This window comes from Alexandromys fortis, unplaced genomic scaffold (genome assembly GCF_014885135.2).
Source record: "Alexandromys fortis isolate MF-2015 unplaced genomic scaffold, M_Fortis_MF-2015_v1.1 scaffold_0, whole genome shotgun sequence".
Classification (NCBI taxonomy): Eukaryota; Metazoa; Chordata; class Mammalia; order Rodentia; family Cricetidae; genus Alexandromys; species Alexandromys fortis.
Genome location: NW_026067949.1, coordinates 13,221,739 through 13,246,667, shown reverse-complemented (window position 1 = coordinate 13,246,667; position 24,929 = coordinate 13,221,739). Strand labels below are relative to the sequence as shown.

The 24,929-nt window shown below is 46.6% G+C and overlaps 1 protein-coding gene across 1 annotated transcript in view; it reads right to left on the bottom strand.

The window, feature by feature from the left end:
- Rbpj (recombination signal binding protein for immunoglobulin kappa J region) overlaps window positions 1-22,602 on the bottom strand; it is a 189,127-nt gene extending 166,525 nt beyond the window's left edge. Inside the window, exon 1 of the mRNA XM_050150226.1 lies at window positions 22,498-22,602. Within this exon, the coding sequence (XP_050006183.1) occupies window positions 22,498-22,529 (32 nt within the window). The 5' untranslated portion in view covers window positions 22,530-22,602. The remainder of the gene's footprint in view (window positions 1-22,497) is intronic.
- Between the last annotated feature and the right edge of the window lie 2,327 nt (window positions 22,603-24,929).

The window sequence follows — 24,929 nt, the reverse complement described above, 5'->3', positions numbered from 1 at the left end:
GGATGCCACCAGCAAAGGAAGCAAACCATGCAGAGGCAGGGGAACCTGCCATGTTTTTCAGCAATGAGCAGCTAGATAAGACCTGAGCATGGAAGAGTAGGGAGAAGCAGGTAAGCCTGGGAAGATGAGGGGCAACTGATTCCAAGCGGCTCTGTGTGTCAGGTTTACCATTTGAGAGCAACAGGGAGTCAGGGAAGGAGTCTGAAGACAGGAACTAAGTGGTGAGGTGTTTTGCTTTTGTTTGTTTTTAATTCAAATCCTTCCTCTGGCTTCACGAGGCGGAGGTAGCAGCAGCCATTGCTATTAGGTAAGGACTGCAAAGGAGTCTGCAGGAGACACCAGTGATCGCCATAAAATCCATTCCGATGCCGTACAGAGAGCGACAGGGCAGAATTGGGCTCCCATGGAACAGGCTCATGAAGGGAAAGTTTTGAAAACTCTTGAATATTAGAAAAAAAAAATATTGACCCCGAGACAAAGCAGGGGGAAATTCCATAAACCAAGCGACCAGAGTTGACTTCCTGAAAGCGAAACCGAGACTTCATGGATGACTTTGACTTATTTGAAAACTCCGATGAAGGGCATTGCTGTTCTGAATATGGAACCGAGAGCCCTCGCTGCCTGCCTCGCAGCCCCTCAGAGGGCTTCCTGGCCGTGTGGGCAGCTGCAGTCCGCTTGTCCAGAATGTCTTGGGAAAGCTCATCTTTTCTCTGATCCATGCCTTTTATTAAGACTTGGCTCTTCGGACTCATTATCTATCCTACTGAAATCATTTACTATGAACGGGGTGGTTTAAGTCAACAACAACAACAAACTGTTTTCTAGTTTGGGAGGCCAGAAAGCCCAGCTTGGGTCTGCTAGGATCCGAGTGAACACGCCTGCAGGGCTTTGCTGCTTTTTGAATGCTCGAGGGGAAAATCTTCTGCTTAGCCCTTTCCATTTCCAGTGGTCGCCTGCATTCCTTGGCTCGTGGCCTCTGCCTGCATCTTCAAAGCCAGCAGCTGCCTCACTCGAGGTCTGCTTCTGTCATTACATCCTCGGACCTGCCTTTCCTGCCACCTCCTTTCACTTAAATAGCCTGCTGAGAGCCGCTGGGATGACCGGGATGATCAGGACCATTGTCCCTGCCTGAAGATCCGAGTCCCCATCTGCCGGTTCCCTTTGTCACACCTTCATGGGTTCTGGGGATGAGGGTGTGGGCATCTGAGTGGGGAGACATGTGTTCTGCCTACCACAGTGCGTCTGCATATTACAGAATAGAAGCCAGAGCGGCAATGTGTGTGGTGGTTAAACTCAAGCTTTGTGGCCAAATACATTGGATTTTCAGACTGCCTCCCGCAAGTGCCAACCCTGTGGCTCCTGCGTGTCTCTTTCCTCATCCGGCAGTGGGACAGTAATCAGACTCACCTCATAAAGCCATGGTGAGGACCAGTTCTATAATTACATATATAATGTGCACGTACATGTTCACGTGTAATATACACGTGACCATGGGATGTCAATAGCTTTGAACGGCAACTAGCAAATGCTATGGCTAGTCAAATATGGCATTATTATCTGATAGATGGATTTTTATAGAGCCTTCTTTCTATGATTAAATTTGATGATTAATGGCAATGTCTGGATTGTGTTGAAGGAATTCAGACATTTAATAAAAAATATTAGAGTAAATATAACATTGTGTTAAGTGAAAGGATGTCATCACAAAAGAGCCCATACTGACTGGCTCTGCTTATAGGTTGGGTAAACACGTGTTCTGGGAATGGCGGTATGAGAAAACAGGTCCCACGGAAGGTTCGGAGATGGTATCCTTAAAAGTTTGGCTCCCAGAGTTGGCCCAGCACCTTTTAAAGGACAGATAATAACTAGCTTTGTGTTTCTAGAGTGAAGCATTAGTTTAGATAAAAAAAATAAAATAAAATAAAACCTTAGAATGCCCTTCCCAACCACATGGAAAATCCATATTTATGGCCAGAGGTAAAGAAGTGACGTGCAGAAAATGGAGTGAGAGTCAGAGACTTTGAACACAGTCTGTTCTCTGGGCTGCTTGTGATTGGCTGGGACTTGGATACTTCTGATAAATGTTGGTCTCAATCTGCGTGGGCATCAAGCTAAGTTACAGTCTCCTATGTACGGAAGAGCCTTTAGGCCAAACTTTAGAGATGAGTGTCAGTCAACTTTGCGCCTGCCTGACTGTTCTCTCCAGCAGTCAGCAGCTGGGCACCCGCCTCTCAGAGCGTTCCCAGTGGACAGTTAGCTGGCAGGAGAGCTTCAAGGGATATAGACAACACGAGTTATGCTGAGTGTTCGCTGTGGATTTGGGCAGGTGGAAGGCCTGGGTGACCAGTCCCCAATTAAACTCCTGGACACTGTCTGTTTTCCCAGGGGACACCGCTCACTAAAGGGAAGATGATGTGGGTCCTGCTGGCTTCCCCTGGGAAAGGGGTCTTGGTTTGCAGATTCAGGTTCTGCGAGAATTTCTCCCAACAATGTTTTTCTTGCTGATACTTACAATCTTCCACCATAGCAAATGACAGGCATGTGTTGATGTCTGTGCGGGGTCCCATGAACTCTTCATGTGCACCAGCAAACCAGGCATGGCCTAGGGATCCCACCGATACGGATGGCCATCGTGGGTTAGGGTGGATAGGGGTCGAAAGGGAACACATGGGCTTCCTTTGTGGAGCTGCGGCTGTTTTTTAGCCATCTATGGCCACATAGAAACAGAAGCACAAGTGATAGACCTGACACAAGCCATTTCCTTCATTTCTTGGGTGATTGCTGCTTCTTAAAAGACTGAGGTGTAAAACCTCAAACACACTCAGCTGTTGCTCATCACCCCAGGCATCGCTTGGTGTCCTACCTTAGACGTAGCTTCTGACTATTTCTCTCTCAAAGAGAGAACTCAGAGGAGAAAAAGAAAAAGTCCCTCTCTCCAAGAGAATTACATGAGGACCGGTTGAGGTTTCCCCTACCGATAATTAACCCTGTGCTTGGGTAAGAACAGCTTTCTGAGACCTGTTCCTAGGCCCAAAGGAGAGGCCCGTCTGCTCATGCAGGTTGCCAGGGTTCTGTCTACTTTTCTTAATGTAAGAAGGAGGCAGGTGTCCCAACCCACTCCTCATGTCATTATGGTGCCCTGTTCCACAGTGTGACAGGCTCCTGGCTAGCAAACTTGGGTGCAATTGGAATTACGCATCCAGAGACTCCTCATGTAAGTAGTAAAGTCCCAGAAACGTGCCTAACTTGGGCTTTCCCTTTTTGGATTTCCCTCAGGGCCAGCTTCAGCCAGGTGTTTTGGTCGATGAAGGCAATGTTATATGTGAACACAAGTTGTAGAGTGGAGGCGCAGGGTGCTGCCTCGTATTTGAGACTGGCATTGCTGCCAAGGATTCGCTGTTCTCGAGGGGATGTGTGAGACGGCGGAGCGAAGCCTAGCCAGCAGTGATTGCTAGAAGCAGCTATTTCTAGGCACGGCAGGGCAAACTACTCAGCTTTCTCTTGTGGGGGTGGGATGCAGGATGAGTGGTACCCAGCAGTGTGGCGCGAATGTGTCCCCTTCTCCCGATGTAGCAGTGTTCAGCTGGAGCTAAGGGGGTGGCGCTTGGAGTTCTGTTCTCACGAATGAATTTGTATCAGTTATAGCTACCGCTTTGTATCAATTGTAGATGCTGCTCTTGGCGGCAGTGCAGGTTTTAGCCCTGGCCGCCCTGCTCACATGTGCTCCTCTGCCCACCTGACTCTCCTGCTTGGGTAGCAGAGCTAGAAAACCCTCACCAGTCCTGGCGTCTTGGCGCCGCACTTTTCGGCATGAACAATAAGAAACGCATATCTTTTCTATGATAGTTAACAGGTTTATAGTAGTCTGATGTCACACCACAAAAAGTGCTAGGACACCGTGCTCCCTACTCACAGGCTGTGACATTTAATGGACGGCTAGCATTATAACTACTAACGCTGTCCCCAAGATTGAATTTAATTAGAAACGGCACCTCTATCCCACTCATGTGTATGTGTGCGTGTGCGTGTGTGTGTGTGTGTGTGTATAAGGAATTTATGTGTTTAAGAAAAGTCTAGTTCCTTATCAGTAGAATTTGTCCTTCTCTCTGAAGTCCTGATGACACAGCTGGCAACAGTGAATGGAACAGAGTCTTGCTAAATATAGCCAGTCTATTTCCTAGGATCACCAATATGCCCAGGATACCCTGGAGAAAGCATATAAATGGGAAGAATTTAAAAATCTTCTATAATCTGTATGACGTGTGTGTGAGCAGGTGTGTGTAGAACATGGAGCTTGGGTGGCGGTCAGAGGAAACCCCTCAGGGTCCGTCTTACCCCCGAGCTCGTTTGAGACAAAGCCTTTTGCTCTGTGCTGCATCATAGACCAGCCTACCTGGCTTCGGCAGACTCCCCTGTCTTGGCTTCCCTCTCACCTCGCCACAGGAACTCTAGGGTCGCAGACGCTACCCTCTCGTACTTTATGGGCTTCCTGGGGATCCAAACTCAGGCCCTTGCATCTATGTAGCAAGTGATTTACCCCCTGAGCCAGCTCCCAGCCCCCTTGCCCACCAATGGCACACAAACAAATTCTGTTATCTTCCATAGTGTGTGCTATTGGTTAAGACTGATTCTATGAAATTACATATTCTGTACTTCTTAAGTATTGATAAATGCTGCCCTAATTAGTCTCAGTGTGATGCATGTATGTTTTGTTTTTATATTAAATAACTTTATTGAGTAAAAAATATCTGAAGATAGGGCAATTAAAAGCATTTTTGACTTAGAACACAATCTTCTACTTAGCACCAACGTTACACACAGAGTTGTATGGTCACTCACAGCTTGAGGACAGAATATCCTGCCTTCTACCACATTTCTGGCTTCTAAATAACATGATTTTTGTAACACAGCGTGTCATTCTCTCGCAAATTAAATAGCAGGAAACAATGCTTTAGTCCGGTTTCATATTTACAGACTCAGTTCCATCAGCCTCCGTCAGTGTGAACCTGATGTCTATTCATTATGATGCATGTTGAAACTTTCTCCTCAGTGACTTCTAGAATGTTCTTCAAAACGAATATTAAAATAAACTGAGAAATGAAGCTATACTTCCAACAACAAGAAGCTGTATCTCATTTGGCCAATTGGCCTGAAAATTAATTCATGTGATGGAACAGTTATCAGCGGGATGAATCAGACCAATTACTCCTAGATGTAACAAGAACAAAAAGACTAAAACTATTCGCCCCGCCCCCCCCCCCGAATTGGTGGAGCACACTGATAAAAGGCAAACATAAATAAAACATTTGTTTTGCTCAACTCTTGAGACAGAATTAACAAGGTGTCCCCGAGGAGAAGGATTAGGTCCTTAGCAATTGTGGCCTTTTCAGAGGCTTCTCAGAAAGATGACTGAAAAATTGTGGAAAGGTTCCAACATTTACTTTAAGCAAACAGAGAATGACCTAATAAAACCGATTAACCCTTGAGAACTGTGTGTTTGGGATACACAGGGCAGAAGGAGTACCAGAAGACCCATTCCTGACCCACCAATCTCTTCTGTGACAGACAGTTCTCTGCAGTCCCCTCATTAGGGAAACAGGAGTTTGCTGCTCTTTCTGGCAGCAGCAGCCATTTCTGGACACGTGAGCCAGTTCAAGGAGGCCTCTCCATCGGTCTCTGAGGTGCACTGATAATTGCTTTTAGTATAATTTCAAGTCGTACCACTTACTGACTAGTTAATGCCTATGGACTGTGTATGCAACAATGGTCTCTTGAGCTTGCTAACGGGTCTGTAAAATCCCTACTACTTGGTGTTCCTCCTGTGCCTGGCCCATTCTTAGAGACCTTTGGATGCACAAGCACTTGCCATATGCCACAGCATGCAAGATGGAGTTCACATCCTAGGAACAAAAGGTGAGGCTATATAGCAGACGTATGTATGGGATACACTACATATGTTTGTGGAGAATACGCTGATACTTTTATGTCGGCATTGTTTAACAACATATTTCTCCAAGTGTATCTCATCATTGAAGAATGCCTGGCTGTGTTTCAAAGCTTAAAAGAATTATGCTAGGTTTTGTCAACTGTGTACAACTAATAATTTTGCAATACTTAAACCTACAGAAATGTTTTAAGACCTTTTTCTGTTCATCTTCTCCATGTGTGTATGTGTATACAGGCATGCTCGTTCCATAGCACATATGTGGAGGTCAGAGAACAACTTGTGGGAGTTGACCCTCTCCTTTTGGCACATGGGCACCAAGGATCAAACTCAGGTTGTCACTCTTGGCCTTTCCCTGATGAGCCATCTTGCTGCCCCATAAATGTTTATTATTGACATTTAGAAGACCATAGACTCATATATGCGTCTCAGAGTGAGATAGTGTGGATCACAAAATACTTTGCCACAAAAATACTGGGTTAAAACGTTGACGGAGAATGAAAATAAATGAAAGGACAGATGAAAAGATGCAAAGACAGAGACTGTGGAGGCCCCAAAATGGGAGCCTGCTTCCATCATGTCTGAAGGTCAGAGAGTTTGAGTTGCACAAAATTGTTGATAACAACCAGGGCTACACATCCTGACCTAGAGTATGGTTACTTGGTTCTTTTGATTTTAAGATGCTCATACAGGTAGATCCACTCCACCCTGACAGATGGTCAGGATATGCAAGCACACTTCTGCTCCTTCTTTTGAAACAGGAGGTTTGAACTTGGGAGTGGCTGCCTTGGGATACTGGGTTTAGGGTGGCTTCACTGCATAAACAACAGAAGGCTAATGACTTGATATCTCAAAGCATTGAAGAAATTAACTGTTGTCCTTTGTATCATGTTAAAGAAGTCTTTTGTTGCCTTTTTCCTCCTTTGGTATTGGGGTATACAAGTGTATGGAAAATTAAATGCAGGCAATTTTAGTATTCACTGGCACTCCCAATACTGTCCTATGTTTCTGTTTTATTTTTACTCGTATCTTCATATTCTTTACTAACATTTTCTCATCCCCATACCCCTTCTCTGAAAATTTTTGTTGAAAATAATCTCTGACAAATGGCGCCCAACATGGGACTGACAGGTAAACTCCAAAATGCACAAAAGTGTGGCCAGGCATACAAGGGTGAAAGTGAGGGACCCACAGAAGAAAATTACACCACACTATAAAAATAAATAGTGAGCACCCAAAAAATAAACAATAATAAATAATAAATGGTTTCTGACAAGAGATGGTCTGACTTAACAGCAAAGCTTGTATATGTGGTGTTTTCTTTTGTATTGTTGTTGTTGTTTTTTCCAGGTGGTTCATTGTGGGCAGTGAACTCTTAGGGTTTTGCCTGGCTAGTAAATCCACAAACTTCATCTAAAAAATCCATGGGCTTTCCTTCTGACTATCAAATGGTCTAACTTATTTCAAACCTTTGGAGCCATTTAATTTAAAACTGAAAAGATAAAGTCAAGTCTAAGCAACATATGAAAATTACAGTTTTTGCACCTCTTTTTGTGTTTGTTTTTTCTAGACAGGGTTTCTTCGTGTAACAGCTCACTTTGTAGACCAGGCTGGCCTCAAACTTACAAAGATCTGCCCGTCTCTGTCTCCTGAGTGCTGGGATTAAAGGCATACGCCACCAGGGCTCTGCTTTGAACCTCTTTTTTAAGTAAGTATCAATGCCAAAAATTTCAAATTTTACTTAGTTTCCAGGAAAATGTCTGTGAGTCAAAAATGACTTTGGCCCCAGAAGCTGGCCTCAAAGTGCCCCAGTTTGACTCCCTCTGCAAGAAAGAGTGGTCACAAGAGAGAGTAATAGGGCATGACCAGTCAATATGGATCTTTAGATGACTTTGCTTGATTTTCTTAAACATGATTCTTTTCAAGTGTATTTATCCAACACACATACAGCATCCATACTACAATTAGTTTACAAGCTGCATAAACCACGTGATAGGTGCTGATGTTACAAGCAGACAAGGAAACCAAGGCACAGAAAGCTTTGATTTCCTTATCCGGAAACTTCCTGAATCACACAGTTAATATACGCTAGAGCTGGGCCTCCTTTTGCATTGATCTGTTTTTCACAGGGAAGCAGGATGAAACAACTCTATCCCTCGCCCTCTGCAGAGGCTCATCAGGTTTCTGCTGTCCCGACATGCCCTCGGAACTCACGTTCCTGTTTCTGTACCCAGCCCTTGTCCAGCCCAGAGGCAGATTGCATTCACTTGTGGGGATGCTAAGAACCCAGGGCTGAGTTGGAGAGAGAATTGAATCAGGTGACCCTCTTGACACAGGCTGCCATGGTCTCTGAGTCATTGTATAAGGGCTTATTCAGAAGGCGAGATGGAGGAGCTGAGGAAGGCCGGGAAATTGCTATTGCAGGTCGCTGGTACAAAGCTGTAAACCAGAAAGCATCAAACCATCCCAAGAAATGATTTTTCCTGGCCTCCTGCATCAGACCTCATAATTCTAATTTCAGATGTTTGGCCTGGGCAAAGATGGCCTTGCGATTTGCTTTACAGCAACAAGGAAAACAGAGTGGGCCCTGGGCAGCTTCATGGAAGAGCTGTTTCCCCCCCATCGCCGGCTGCTGTCTCCCAAATGACTTCGCTGAAGATTCCGACACAGGGAGAGGCTGTGAATAGAGAAGTCAAGAAAGTAGGTGGGGGGGGGGGGAGGCACCCTCACTATCCTTCTGGTTACAGAAGGAACCCACTTGCAAGATGTACCCCCTTCTTAAAACACTCACAATACACCCCCCCCCCCCAGAACAGCAGAAGCAAACTCTGCCTTTACAGCTTGCTTGCTATCTTTATCTTTCCTCCTGACAAACCGTCACCACCTTAGAGTGACTCAGGGCATGCCAGCATACTCAGCTGCAGCAGTCCCACAGCTTGGCTCGATGCTCTCCTTTGACCAAAGCCATAGTCCGCCCATTTTCAGTCCTCTGCTTTTTGAGCCATGACCTTGACCCTTCCTCACTGTCTGTGAATCCCGCTAGATCAGTTTATCCAAACTCCCAGCCACTGGAGACTGGCCACCCTCGTGGATTATTTCTCCAGCCCCCATCCAGCTGCAGTCCCATTGAGCTGGTCTAAAGAAGATACGTTCCTTGATGCTCCCTTTCCGAACCCTCCCCCCATACCCGCTGATGCCACCCTCTCTGACTATAAATCTCTGCTTTGCTATAGCTGGGGTCACATTCAATCTCTTGCCCCCGTTTTTGGACCCCGTGCGGAGGTCTCCATTGCTATGGCTGTGGTTCCTCTTAAGCGACGTCCGCCACATTCTCTGAAGTGTTTGGATAAATTGTGATGGGCTGTGAGTCTTGGTGGGAGGACACAGGAGCTGGCCAGGTACCCCTGCACCATGGACCAGGCTTAAATCTATTTTAAACTCTCCTCACGCAGGGTCTCATGGGCTCTACACCTCCCTGAGTAGCAGTAACTAGGAATGGGTGTCAGAGGAGCGAAACGCGTTTTCTTCAGTTGTATAGACAACGGGAGGCCATATTCCTACAATAACCACTAAGCCGGGGACTCTGCAAGCAACCCTAATGAAACCTGGGAAGTTATCAAAAATAGATAAATAAATAATGAGCGAGTGGATGAAAGTAGACGGACTGGTGGGAAGAGGAAGAACCTTAGCGAGATAGGAATAGGACGGGACAACAGGGCTGAATATAGGAAAAATACACATGTGTGAAGCTATCCTCTGGAAGCCCATGACTAGGGTAGTTTTAAGTATGCTAATACAAAGTTTCCCAAAACTTTATTTTTTTTTTCCACACAAAGATCAAGTTGTTACCCTCTAGCTGTCTCATTTGTTGGGGTGATCAAAGGTAGAGCTGGGGTACAGCACAGTGCCAGAAGCACTTGCCTTGCATGTGACAGCAGGCCCAGGGGTCAGTCCCCAGCATTGCAAAGTAAATCAACCAAGACAGAACTGTGGAGTAAAGCTGATTCTAAAGAACCAGGTCGGGTTCAGCAGTGGCACGGGGAAGACACGTCTGCACTGGACGAGGGGACAGCACTGGATGAGGGGGACAGCTGCCACGAGAACCTGAGAGCTCATTCCTCCCCCTTCCCTGGCCTGTACAAAGTAAACTATAAAAACTGGGAAGCGGAAGGGAGGGACCACTGAGAGAATTGGGGAGGATATTCATTATGATCTAGAGATACAAGTAGCAGTCTTGAGCATGTGTCAGAATACATGAGGGTCACAGCTGAGGCACTCCTGAATTTTGTTTTAAAAGACATAAATCAGATGGACTGCGGACATAACTCAGTGGTTGAACTCTTTCCCAGCATGCACTGGTCCCAGATTAAGTTCCCAGCACAAAACCAACAGACAAAGGCAAACCCCAAGCTCTCTCTGTCTCCCTCCACACCAACCTCGAATGTTGTTTCCATAAAGCTCATTCATTCATTTAGCATGTGTTGTCGGAGGCCTGGCTCCATGCAGAGCAGTGTGCAGATTATAACTCAGGAACTGCAACTAAACTTTGTTTCTCCTGCTTTTCTGGATGTGAGTTTATGCAGATGCCAGGCCAGCCTCCAAGAACCTTGGTGATACAGAGTTTCTGGAAACGCATGGGTAAATCTTTGCTACCACTGAAAACACATTTTTCACTCATTGGATAATTAATGTTTTAGAGTTTTGGGGGCAGAGGTACTTGCAGGCCATGGTAGGCTGTTGAGGAACTGAAGAAAGTGGGGGAAAAGATATCATGTCAGGGTACCTACAGAAAAAAACCACTTTGGCCTGTGCTAACAGTAGCGTCGACTCAGTCACACCGTGCCTGTTTCCACATCACACTGGTTTGGATAAACAAGTCCTGGGGAACTCACTCATTCCTATCCCAAAGCGCTCCGCATTATAGACATTCAGTCCATATTTATGCGGAAGGACAAGCAGGCACATTTATCTGGTGGTTGTTGCAGTATAAGAACGCCACACTGTTCTGAAATGAGTGTTCTACATTACAGATGCAAGCATTATTCTGAGCCTCCTCTTCAGTTAGTTCAAAGTAAGCCAAGGAGAATTTGGTCAGTCTTCTTTGAAGCTTAGCTTAAACAAATATGTTTGCAACGACTCTGGGTCCCAGAGGCACAGAGCTCTCTCTGCCTCTCTCCACACCAGCCTCGAATGTTGTTTCCATAAAACTCATTTATCCTTTTAGCATGCATCTGAGGCCTGGCTCCACGCAGAACTGAGCAGTGCGGCCTAGTTGGCGAAGGGCCGCTCTCTCTGATTGCTGGCAAAGGTGCCTGCAGTCTGCACAGTACCTCCCCACCTATTCCAAGGCCCCTGCAGACTGCATAGTACCTCCCCACCTATTCCTTTCTTTGAGCTGCACACTGAGCCAAGGTGTGCTTTCTGGGCTGCTCTTGGGGAGAGAAAAGGATGATGTGGTTGTTGTTTTGAAAGAAGCAAGATGCTCAACAGGGTTCAGCCATCACATATAACCACAGTTGCAGGTAGCAAATGAGACAGAGCTTCATGCACCTCAGGCTGGTCTTGAACAATTAAGTAGGTAAGGCTGGGCCATAGGCAAGCACCACCAGGCCTGGTTTGTGTGGTGCTGAGGACGGAATCCAGGGTTTTGTGCCTGCTAGGCAAGCGTTCTGTCAAGTGAGCTACATACCCACTCATTCCAGTCCTTTGTTTTTTTTGAACAAGGGATGCTTAACCCTTGGGGGACTGTGTCTAGCACTGCCACCCAGCTTGCCAGCATTTTTTACTGACTGTTACTGCCTCTTTCTTGGCTTATTTCCTTCCTGACTCAAGGGTCTTTCATTGAATCCTGGGTCTTCAAGGCCGAATCCAGACACCACCATTCTGCTGACTCCTAGTCTGCCTCTCGTACCGAGTTGCCTACAACCTTGGAAGGCAGATGTCCTGGTTTCCAATATTGGCTCTTCTCCTTCTGAGATGTGTGACCTTGGACACGTCACTTAACCTCTGTGGCCCTCATCCATCCCTGATGCTCTGGCATAATAATAGTCTCATTGTAGTGAAATTGGGAAGAAAAAGACAGTAATGCCTGTAAAGTCACAGTGAGTGTCCTCCTCCGGAACTGCAAGTGGCCAACAAACACTGTTTTCTGGTTGTTTTAATCTCATTAAAAAAAAATTAACTATTGTTTCTATGTATTTTTTTCCTTTGTGTGTGTATATTGGGGGGGTCATTCACTCTGTAGCCCTTCAAGGATGGTCTTGAATTCATGGTCCTCTTCCTGGCTACTTGAATTCTTGGTACTCCAAACGTTGGTATTACAAGCATGAGTCTCCACACCCAGCTCTTATTTTATTTTTTTAAAAAGCTTCACAGTATTTTATCTGTACCAATCTAATAACACCAGAGTATTTTTAATATAAAAAAACTTAAAATTTTCTGACTATTAATGCATACTCATTGTAAAAATTTCATTAAAACAGGATAAAGCAAAGGGGAGAAAAATATCACTTGTAATTCTGCCAGCTGGGATAGTCACTGTTAACATTTGGGAACGTCTCTCCATTTGTGAGAGGTATAAACACACAGTATTCTGAAGCACAAGTAATCGTATTAAACATAGCCACTGGTGTGCCCTGCTTTCCATGGGAGGAGCTATCTGTCCAAACTGACAAACCTTGTCCCCACAAGAGGTTCACAGTAGGAACTTGCTCGGATCCAGCCTGTAGTTTTACACAAATCCAGACACTATTTTAAAAACCATTACACTCTTCGACTTTGGAAAATCCTTCTGATTCCCTGGCCACAATCATCCTGGGTTCCAGGAAGCTAGCTGCTGCCAAATCCTGACTGGACCTACTCACAACACAAGGGTGTGCTTGCTCTATCGTACTCCGGGAGGACATTAGCATTTTCTAGTGCTCTACCGAACTCCAGGACGGACATTAAACTTTTTCAGGTTATTATGACTGTTTGTGTGATCCTTTTTGTTTTCTTTTCTTTTCTCTTTTTTTTTTCTTTTTTTGTTTTCTTGAGATAGGGTTTCTCTGTGTAGCCTTGGATGTTCTGAAACTTGCTCTGTAGACCAGGCTGGCCTCGAACTCAGAGATCGCCCTGCCTCTGCTTCTCGAGTGCTGGGATTAAAGGAGTGTGCCACCACTGCCTGGCTTAGTATAGTATTTTGTTATAGCTGCCTATGTAAATCAGCCTTCTGTTGCTATGACAGACTGCCCACACAACAATCAAGTTGAACAGAGGAAAGGTTTGTTGGGCTCATGGTTTCAGATATTTGAGTTCATGGTCAGTTGGCCAGTGCAAGGCCGCGAAGCTGCTCACTTAATGGCAGCCAGAAAGCAAGGAGGAAAAGGGGCAGGGATCCCGATTCATCTCCAGTGGCATGCCTTCAGTGATCCACTAGGCCCACCTCCTGAAGACCCCAGTCCCCCCCAATTGTACTAGTAACCAAGTGGGAACACTTTGTCCTCAAATCCCAGCCCCAACATTGACTAATCAGGCCCTCGGCAGTTCCCTTTCCTAAGACCTGCAGGTTTGTGTTGCATTAACCATTGCATGAGTGGACTCATGGGATATTGCATTGCACACACTACTCTGGATATTCAGGGCGATTCCGTGCCCTACCAGAGCCCTGGACACGGGTGGGCTCCATTCACCCCAGTGACTGTGAGGAATTTGACATCTGTCTTCCCAGAGAAGCCTTAAAAGCCTTCAAAAAGTAATTCACCACAATCACCTCACTTCCCCCAAATGCAGCCAGTACTGAAGCAAAAAGATGATATTCTCAAAGACCACAGAACCGCCCAGAACATCCAACACTGGGAGGGAGAGAAAGGACAGACAGATTGGCATCATTGCCAGCAGTTACGCTGGCCTTTTCTTTTTTTTTCCCTGATGGGTGTTGGCATTCAAATTGGAAGTCGAATCTCCCAACTGCTCCACCCTGCGAACAGCAAACAGCACGTGAGGCCCAACCACAAGATGGCTGGTGAATTCTTTCATCCTAGCCCCAGCCTTGGCTTCCAGAACCCGAGCCTCCAAAATTTGGGCTTATGTAACTTATTTGTTTATTTTTAAGGCCAGCCCTGTCCAAGTTGAGAGCACTTAAGACTGCCTTTTAGAGGGAATTTGGAGCCCAACATTGTCATTAAGTAAATCAGCAAGCAGTGGTCCCGTGAAAACTCCAAGTAGCAACATCCTCAAGACCTGTATCATCCTGGCCCTGTTGCAGTGAGTATTCTGATGCCTGAAATTGGTCCCTGGATTTCTCCTTTATCTCTTAAACAGTAGTCCGAGTCCACCAGCCTGGGCCTGTCAGCCTTGAGACTCTGCTGTAACAGCGGCACCTCTGCTTGACTGGGACTTGTTCTAGAAGTGTCTATGGAGGCTTTTCACCTTGTACTGCTGCGGGACATTTGATCGCACTGTGAACCCTGAGTTTGTATTTGCACCTTGGGTCGGGAGGCTGAGTTAGCAACTAGTTGATGGAAGGCAATCATAGAGAGTTGTAGGGTGTTTGTAAGAGAGTAGAGAGATGCACGGGAAGTAGTAGGCAGGGACTTGGAGTAGCGTGGGTTGTTTCGTTTTGACTGAGTCGAAGGATGCTCTCTTTCGGAGACTCCAGCAAAGACAGAATGTCAGCCGGTTGCTACTAACCTCTCTGAGCTAGCAGGTTTTCACCCCAGCCTTTAACTCCTGAGTCTTATTGATCAATAAAATGACAGAGGTTTAATTAAAAGCTGAATTTCGTAGCAGAGGCATAGCTGTTGCCTGCGGGAACAGAATTCCCGCCAGGCTGTGGCTTGAGCGGCCTGGATGCTTGCAGAGAAACAGGCCGGTGACTGCAGAGCCGCATTTTGCCGGCTAAACCAGCAGCGGAAGAAAGAAAGCCTCTGCGCTGACAGAAAATAACAGTGCAGCATTCGGGAACTTCTGGAAAACATGGAGCTTCGTACAGAGCAAGTCCAGACTAAACACACGAGAAGACACGTACCCTTGGTCAGGACAGATACCATTTTAGGTTAGCTTCTAGACAGGAAGGAACAGGTGCCAAAGGGTCTGACAGAGACATAGGTGGAGTCCCTGGCAACCATTATTTCTATCAGAGAAAATACTGGGTGCAATGTCAAAGTCCAGGTAAGAGTATAGTTGGATAAATGACAGCCGTTTTCAGTGCGTCTCCCTGAAGAGTCACCAAAGCACTCTTTGATGTGCGTTTCCCCGACGTGAGGGAAGTATTATGATTTGTTAGGTTTGGGGAAGCAGAGTGCAAAGCAACAGATGAAACATAGGAGCAATTATAATCATCATACATTCTTAGGGAATACACCATAATCTCAGGGGAGTAGCTGTCTCTGTGAGGGGGGATTATGGGTAATTTTCACCCATGATGGGTAGATTTTTCAGGATCTTCAAACCTTTCTGCAATGAGGATTTATCACTCAGCCAGAAAAAAAACCCAGCCAGCCAACCTCTCCAGTCCTTGTGGGTTTGTTTCCCTCATGCATTAGATGGGTGTAACATTCGGATTCGAAGCTGTGTGGAGCTGTGTGCCGTGACCTCATCTGCCACCGCCCTTCTGCATGGGTGAACTCCTCCCTCTGTGTGCCACAACGTGGTGTGGAAGGTGCTTGAGTCTGAGAGCCTTTGGGAGAGCAGCTTGTCAGCTACCAAGTACCGGGAGAACTCAGTCATTCGTTGAGCATCAACATTATTTAAAAACATGGCGTACAAGGACACCCCCCCCCCCGGACTCCTTAGAGCAGTGGTTCTTGTCCTGTGGGTGAGACCCCTTTGGGAGTTTAATGACCCTTTCACAGGGGTCATGTAAGACCTAGGGCCACCTTAGACTGGAAAATACAGATTTTACATTATGATGAATAATAATAGCAAAATTACAGTTATGAAGTAGCAGGGAAGATAATTTTGTGATTGGGGGTTACCATGACACGAGGAACTGTATTGAGGGACCGAAGCACTAGGAAGGTTGAGAACCACTGTCTTAGAGGGGGCCTTGGAGTCCTCCACAGGCATTTGATCCATCCTGCAGCGTAAGGCTGGGGTCCTCAGGTGGTTTTGTCCAGCTACCACTGCTCTTGCAATAAGTGCTTCTCAGGGAACGTCTCCTCTCTCTCTATCTACCCAGCCCACTCAAAATTACAGTGGTTCCAGGCACACATAAAGTCTCCCCTCGTCCCATTTCCCCACCTTTAAAGCATGGTTCAGAAAGTCAGTGGTGTGCAATTATTCTTAAAAATGGTTCCTGGATTTCTGAAATACAAAACACACATGCCCACTGAAACGGGAATGTCCTAGAAATGACATTTTTTTTTAAAAAAAGTATTTTCCATGTAATACTTAAGATATGGTTATACAACATGTAAGTCTACCCCCAGGAAATATTTAGTTATTAGAGAAGTTGCCTCTGTGGCATTCCTGTTTGACTGGCATCCTGCATTTGGTCAGACAAGCTTCCTCTTGAAGCTGAAGGAAAAGAAGCAAGATCGAGACACCCTGCTATGATTTTTGCACCTCTGGCATTCAAAGGGAGCCCCCCCAAGATGATTGACACTTTCCCCTTCGGTCTCAGACAGGGTGGAGGGACTATAAGGACGAGCTGCTGGGGGTGGAGCACTTCCATGAGAAATAAGAGAACAGGGTTCCCAGCTAAGCCTCGGCTTAAGGGGCATCCTCGAAGACCCTAGCAAATGGTGTCTGGTGGTGCATTGAACACACGGAGTTTACTCTCTGTAAGCTGGTGAGTGGAGGTGAGTAGGCTAAAGGAACCCAGATGGGGACACTGACCCCAGGGAACTCCCTTCACGGCATGACTATTTGACCAGTCCGAAAGGTCAACAATTTTATTAGACACGGGGACTTTCCTGAAGGTTATTTTTGAAAAAAAAAGAGAGAAAGAGAGAGGTGGGGGGGGGGGGTAAAGGTCATCCAGAAGGGAAGAAGAGCAGAGGTGGGAGGTGATGCAGACCTCTTTCTGTTCTTTCTGTCTGAAGGTTCCTTTCAGTGTCTCCTGCAGCCTCCCTGAGCTCACACCCCTCTCTCACTCGGGCATCCTGGCTCCGGGGGCTGGGGGTGGACAGGTGGCAGGCCCGCTAACCAGCCTTTATGTGAATGAAGGCTGCCTGATGTGAATGAAGGCTGCCCAGGCAGGCGCCCTCCAAGCCTCAGGGTATAATTTCCCCCTTCTCCACTTGTGAATTCCAGGCCAGGAGCTCAGCTGTCGTTGGCCTCAGGGAATTTTTTTCCACCAGAATTGAAATCGGGGCCAAGAAAACATGGGTCTGTAGAAGGCATTGTTCCCTGCGACTCAGCTGAGTTTTCCTTCAACTCTGGGCTTTAGGAGCTGGTGTTTTTACCTGTTGGAGATGAAAACTTGGAATTTCATCCCACTGGGAAACTGTTAGAGGAAAGAGCCTGACTTGCTGAACTTCCCAGTCCCTGCTCTGCTTTCACCCCCCCCCCCCCATTTCCCAAAGGCCTAGTGCACACTGAGATGTCTTCTCTGAGGTCATTCTCCAAGTCCCTCAGTCGTTTTAACAACAGAAGCTTCAAAATCCAGCATCTGATATCGCCTTACAGATGAAGAAGACACAACACAATGTGTTTACATGACTCATCTGTAAAAATTGCCTATCTGGGTGTCCCTGAGAATTACCAGTTAGAACACATCTCTGCTGCCTGGAGTTCCCAGAGGCCAGAGCTTCCCAGCTCACTTGTCCAGGTGGCAAGAGCTACATCTGACTAAAGAGTTTGCCCCACGCCAGTGTCAGAGGATGGACTTAGCACACATGAACTCTCTGTCCTCCTAGGAGCGCTGTAAGGAATACCTTCTCCTTGAAAACGATAAAGATAGGGGCACTGACGTAGAAGTCAGTGAAGAAAGAGCCTGGTGTGAGCCACAGAAATCCAGATTCAAAACCCAGCGGTCAGAATTCAGCGTCCAGCAACCAGCTCTCACTAAAAACCTTCTGGGGATCAAAAACCAAAACACCCTGAAACCACAGGTATAGATACTCTGCTTGCCAGGAAAAAAAAAAAAAGCAAACAACCTTCTATTCAAAAGTGAGTTCATGGGGGCTGGAGAGATGGCTCAGCGGTTAAGAGCATTGCCTGCTCTTCCAAAGGTCCTGAGTTCAATTCCCAGCAACCACATGGTGGCTCACAACCATCTGAAATGAGGTCTGGTGCCCTCTTCTGGCCTTCAGGCATACACACAGAAAGAATATTGTATACATAATAAATAAATAAATAAATAAATAAATAAATAAATAAATAAATAAATAAATATTTAAAAAAAAAAAAGTGAGTTCATTCAGTGCTGAAGGGTAAGCAGGTCTTTCCCCTGGCTGCTCCCACAGCGCATTTCCCAACTTGTTGGGCAGGCACTGGAGTTCCACAGTTCATTTCCAAGCACTTTTCCAGTCTCCGTCCTCCCTCCCCCCCCCCGCCCCCGCACTTTCTGAGCGGCACTGGGGAGCACCCCTCATTCACCAAGGGGCTCGGCGACTTTCACATAGCTTTCTGACATCTTTTGGATTTTGCCATTCCCGCCTGCCCAAACAGTGTCCCCTCAAAGAAACCGGGGGAGTATACCGTGTCCTGTTGATTCCAAACACAGAGCTTGCCACTTGTTTCCCTCACAGAATTCAAGGCAGCGGAAGTGTTAGGCTTCCCACAGACCCACAAACACGCCTGGAACCCATCCCTTTCCTACTAAGGGTGCTAATGAGTTATCAGGAGGCGTGAGTTGCAAGAGGTAGGTGGAGAAACAAAATTTTCTGTCTCCAGGGTGTGTGGTTAGATTGAGATGAAATTTTACCTGGAACAGAGTTCATTGGTGGTTCCTTCCAAATTTCCTTCTTCCACACACCCCCCCCTGCACCCCACATCTCCTGACTGTGAACAGGGCTGTTTCCAGAAATTCAGCTATAGATCGGCACTCGCAGATTTTCCTGCATTAACTTTACCCTGTTCTCCAGACAGAATTCCCATTTCCCCAGTACAGCAGAGCTCAGTTGACGTTTAGGATGGAAACCCTCTGTTGGGATAGAGTCTTGCTACTTTGTTCATGGCTGCCCCCAATATCACCTGTCCCCAATCTCCTATGCTGGGTGGGTAGGACTCTTCACAACCGTTGGTAAGGCTGTGAGATTTTAAAGACCTAGATTTGAAACCGGCTCCACCTCTAACTTACAAGGCCTATATAGTCATGTGACTTCTCTAAACCTCTATTTACTAATCTGTAAAATAGAAATCTTTATAAAAAGAATTTTTTTTTCTTTCAAAAAACTTCAAGACTGGCGATATGCCCAGACTCAAAGTGTGAAGGACTTCATTTATTGATTCATTTAGATGTTTCAACTGTCATAAAGGAGAGTAACATTTCAAGACATTCTGATTGATTCCTTCCCTTCCGTCTTCCTAAACTGCTGTGAGGCCAGGATACGACCTGTGTGAGCGTGTAGCTGTGTGGATGGGAGGAGAGCAGTCTGCCCTGGGATGGGATTTTCCGAGCCAAGCCCAGTCACCAGGGTGGCTGAGGATGGATCCCAAGAGTTCATTCCCTTCCTTAGTTCTGTGTCCACAGCTTCCTCCCGTCCTCTGCCTTAACTTTGTGGAATCTGCAAATGGTCCAAGATTTTTTTCCTGTTCCCTTCTTTCCTTTCTCTTTTCTTTCTTTTTGTTTTTTTTTTCCCCCACCCAGCTCACGGCAGCTGCTGGGTAGTGGGGGCCAGCGCATGGCGGCAGCTGTTTGGATGTACGGGCTCTCTTGTCGTTTTCCTTTGTGAATCAGGAGCTGTTTGTATATATCACAAACCTGGCAAGATGTTTAGTTCCACCCATGTTTGCATGCTTCCTGCATGGGATCACGAATGCAGAGGGCAGGAGGAAGCTTGAGCTCTTGATTCCAGGCCCCTGCTGCCTTGCAGTCTTTTACTTAAAGGTTTTGTGGCTCAGCCAACAGCTTTGGGCTTGCTCTCTGCTCCTCCCCACTTATGTGCTGCGGAGATCATATAGCCCAAGCTGTACACCCCTAGGAAGACCAGCAGCAGGGCCGGGGAGATGCGCTCGCACCTGGCAGAAGGCAGGTGGCAGGTTGCCCTCTTTGCTTTCGGTGTGGGTCTCCTCGGGGGAAACAGCCTCTCTTTTTCAGCCTTGGTTTCCTCCTTTGTCAAGCTCAGAGGAAGTGGAGCGCGTCATCCGCTCCTCTTCCTCTGCCTTTGTGGGCCCTGGACGCTGACTCTGGTGAATTACCCGAACCCCGTGGCTGTTCGTCCTCTACTCTGTCACCCGTAGGCGGACAGCCCTCCAGAACTGTTCGCTGTAAGCCTGCTCAGTGCTCCCTTCCCCCTCAGAGCTGAGACTCCCCCCTGCACCCTCACTGTAGGATTTAGGGTGGATGTGGAAAATGCGTGGTTGTTTGGGAGTCTTCTGAAGAGTGCTAAGAGTCCCACCTCGGTTCTAATCCCGGCTCCACCGTGTATGCTCTCTGTCTAGAGTGGAGAGTGAATTTTAGCCAACAAGCTTAATTTTCAAAAGCCAACCTAGTATTGACAGATTTATACGTGATGTTTATATTTAAGAGTCATTTCAAGTGAGCATCAAAATAAAATTAGGAAGGCACAAGCGTGTTCACTGTTACACATGAGGCAACTCAGAATTTTAAGCCTAAGTGCCTTCAAAAAAAATCACACAGTCACTAAGAGGAGAGTCACAACCCATGAGCAGGTTCTCTACATCTAAGTGTCCTGTTCAGGCCACTCAATCCTGTCATTATAAACCACCAGCACCACCCAAAGGATAGCTACTCCAGCCTGCTGTTCCCTGGGTACCTCATCAGTGAGCTATACACAACATCTCATATCTTTGGAGCAAGACTGAGCTCCAGTGGAGAGTGTTATCGTCCTCAGTTTAGGAGCAGGTAAAATGGAGGCTCAAAGAAATGAAGCATTAAGGATTTGTCTGCAGCCTAGTGGTACTGACAGCAACCTTAAACTCAAATCTGCCTCTCTCTCTCTCTCTCTCTCTCTCTCTCTCTCTCTCTCTCTCTCTCTCTCCTTATTTTCTTTTTTTAAGACAGGGTTTTATTATGTAGCCCTGGCTGGAATAAAATACACAGACAAGTAGGTCTTGAACTCAGAGACCTGCCTGCCTGTGCCTCAGAGTGTTAGAATTAACAGTGTGCACCCCTCACTGCACTGGTTCTTCAGAGATCCCTGCCTCTTGCTTGAACATACACCATGTAAAACAAAAGTTCCGAGTTTAATCTTCAGAAAATTTTAGGATCCCATGAGTTATTGTTTGGTGAAAACGTAGCTAACAGAAATGCTAGCTCTGACTCACAGTTGCTGAATTCTACCTCACTTGGATGACCTTGAACTTTGCAGTTCAGTATTGTTCTGCTTCTTATACTTCCTTTTTAAAAAATTTTCTTTTCCATTGTTTAAAACATAGCTTCATTTCCCCTCCTGGCTTTTCTTAAATGTCTCTGCTTCAATGTTGAAAGGTAGGCATTTGGCGTGAACACAGCACCCTCAGAATAAATCAGAGCGATGTTCAGTAGAGGGGTCTGTCAGTCTCTCCTTCTCATACACACTCTGCAGACCCCAGGATCATTTTGTATGCAGTCACAATCCATGTTTCTAGCTCACCCTTGCCTGCCCTGTCTGTAAATAATTCACCCCTCATTCTCAAGTGTTCTTACTTCACTCCCTCACCGCTTGGGAAACACTTGCTTTGCTCCCTAGATACCCAGTATACAGTAGGCACTCAGCAATTGTATAGTAAACACGTGAATGAATGAATGAATGAGTGAATGATGCTAGAATATCATGACTAGTTTACATTTTGAGGAGAGCAGATACAAGGTCAACTCTTTTTTTGTCCTTCTTCTAGCCCGGCAACTTTAAGGGTTTCACGAAAGGGGCCTGTTTTAGGCAAATAGCCCTCTTCCTTGGCTTCACCTCCCGGCGTGCATTTTGAGACGAACTTATTTAAAAAGAGACATCTACCCTTTACACACCCTGAGGGACCGTGGGTATCTTTGGCTCCAGAAAACTCCTGGCGCATCTCTGTGAGGCTACATAAAGGAGAAGGAAGCGCGTCTCAAAGGAGAGCTTGGCGGGGAGCAAAGGACTCTGAGGCAGAGGCTGTGTTGTTGGCTTTGAGAGCCAGGGAGAAAGAAGCCGCTCCGAGAACAGACAGCTCAGCTACTGCAGCCCCTTCCCCACCTTCAGCTGCGCCTTGTACGGTCCCGTCAGAGAGACGGTGAGACCATAGAACATTCCATGCAGAGGTTTCATGGCAAAGGGGATGGTTATTCCACACATCCTGAGACAGGAACATCAAAAAGGAATCTACTTATCTCTTGAACCAAGAGCAGAAACCTATGGTAGAATGCTTAGTATGTGTGGGGCCCGGGGCTCCCGGCCCAGTAACACACACACACACACACACACACACACACACACACACACACACTTTGAACCGAAGATATTAAAGGATCCATGAAAATCACTCACCTCAACAGTGGTGGGTAGAATAGCCCAGTCATCACGAAAAGAAACTCTCCACCTAGGCTCCTCTGGAAACAGGTCTCGAGATGCCCTGAAAGAGGCAGTGCCGTCCACCCGGCCACCCGGCCACCTGTGTGTGGGCCGCTTGGCCCTAACAAAGGAAGTGAAAGTGTCAGTGTCAAAGGGGGGGAAACTGAGCATTCCCTGTAAGAGGAAAATGCAAACACAAGCCCTTTTCCCAGTGTGGGCTGGAGGGTCAGGAAGTAAGTTCCTTGATGCTAGAGGGTGTTTATTAGAACAAACAAGATAATCTTCCCCGCTTCTTTTCCCTCAGCAGATCCTGAAACCTGAGGCCTGTTTTTGTTTTGTTTTAATATAAAAAGAAGCCTAGAAATAAATTACCAGGGGAGGGGGGCGGGAAGAGGCTAAAAGGTACTACAGCTCCCTCAGGCCGATTGGCTTTGCCTTTGTGTGTAGAGGATGCCTTGGAAATTCTAACCAGTTATTTCTGCTGACTTGAAACCGCTGAGTGAGTGTTTGATCCTCCAAATCCTAGCCGGAGGCCTACTCATCCGTGGGCCAGATTTCCAGTCCTGTGGCTCTGATAGTTGAGCTGCAGTGATGTGGAATGGCAGGTAGCAAGTCCTACTGACCTACAGCATGATATTCTCCTTGGTGTCACCCAGGTATAGCACAGCTGTTCCTTTCCGAGTCCCCCAGGCTTCTAGCACTTGCCAGCACGATCAATAGTTCATCTGGGAGGGGGGTTGGGTGGGAGAAGTCAATCGCAAGGCAGTCTCCATCCATAGGCCAGGCACCCTGCCGTGACCATTGGACCACACATTGTGGAACCTAACTGTGGCACTGTCAAGTTACTAAATCTCTTACATGGCTCTGTTTGTGCTATAAGATGGGGACAACCATGCTGCCTCGTTCCCAGGACAGTGGGAAGGAATAGATAAACGAATCCATGGGAGGCACCTAGCCCTGTACTTGGTAGACCATGGGCGCTCATCATAACCATTGTAAAGGGTGATTTCTTCTTCCCCTGGCCAGCGAAGGCCATGTCACAGGCCTGAAAGAAACACTAAGGGATTTCAAACACACGGCCAGCTGAAGAGGACAGATGAATGGCCCAGCAGTACGACCTCAGTCAGACCTCTCCGGCTCTCCATCGCTCCTTCTAGGGAACACACGTACCCACTGGCCTTGGGAGAGTTCGCCAGGTGGCCTTGCTTTTCCTGGGGTCTTTGCCAGTGTTAGCATGGCAAGGTACCACCCCCTGCAAAACCCTCTCTAGGCAAACTGGTTGGCTGGTTACCTGGGGCCTCTTGGGCCATTGCTGTTTTCAAGGGACACTAACGATCGATCCTTCACGCACCCCGTTTCCTCTCTTTATGTCCCCATTGTGGAGCGAATGAAGCATGTGCAGAGGGTCAGAGGGTATCGCCAGCGGCACCGGCTGCCTCGCTAGCTCTTCCTCAAGCCTTCTTCACTGTCGCCAGTTCAGGCTTCCCTTATTGAATGTTTCTAGTCAGAGAAGGTGACCAAGCCCAGTCCATCCAGTTTACCAAAGTGCAGTGAATCACTTTGTTTTTCCTTCCACAAGCTTCTTTTTGTCAGAAAAATTATGGTGGTTTATAGATTTTGCTGGACGAGAGACTACCGCCAGGTGCCTGGACACTGTCACATGATTAGCTGGAGTTATTTATTTGTTTTACTCTTCTAGGGGCCCACCAGCCAGCTCCCAAATAAATACAGAGACTTATTCTTACTTACAGATGCCCAGCCTTAGCTTGGCTTGTTTCTAGCCAGTTTTCTAACTTAAATTATCCCATTTTTCTTTAACTACATCCTGCCTCCGGGCTTTTTACCTTTCTTTATTCTACATATCTTTCTTTCCTTCTGCTATGGTTGACTGTGTGACTAGGTGGCTGGCCCCTGGTGCCCTCCTCTCCTTTCCTCAAGCCCTGCTCCCTCTTCAGCCTAGATTTCTCCTCCTATTTAATTCTCCGTGTGCCAGCCCCGCCTGTCTCTCTCTCCTGCCTCGCTTTTGGCTGTTCAGCTTTCTATTAGACCAATCAGGTGTTTTAAATAGGCAAAGTAACACAGCTTTACAGACTTAAACAAATGCAGTCTAAAAGAATGCAACGCATCTTTGCATCATTAAACAAACATTCCACAGCATAAATGGCTGTAACACATCTTTAACCAATATTTGGTAACAATTAACCCTAAGTAAAACATGAAGGTCTAGTCTTTTCTCTCTGTCCATTTGGAACAATATGAGGGGACAGGCTGTTTTTATTTTCAGAGAAAGCTGGATGGCGCTGGGGTGACTGAAAACATTACAGTGAGGGTTGGTGACAAGGTTTTGCCCATGTCTTAGGACCGTGCTGAACCTCCTTATGATCTGTGAACAGGTAAATGCCTAGTGC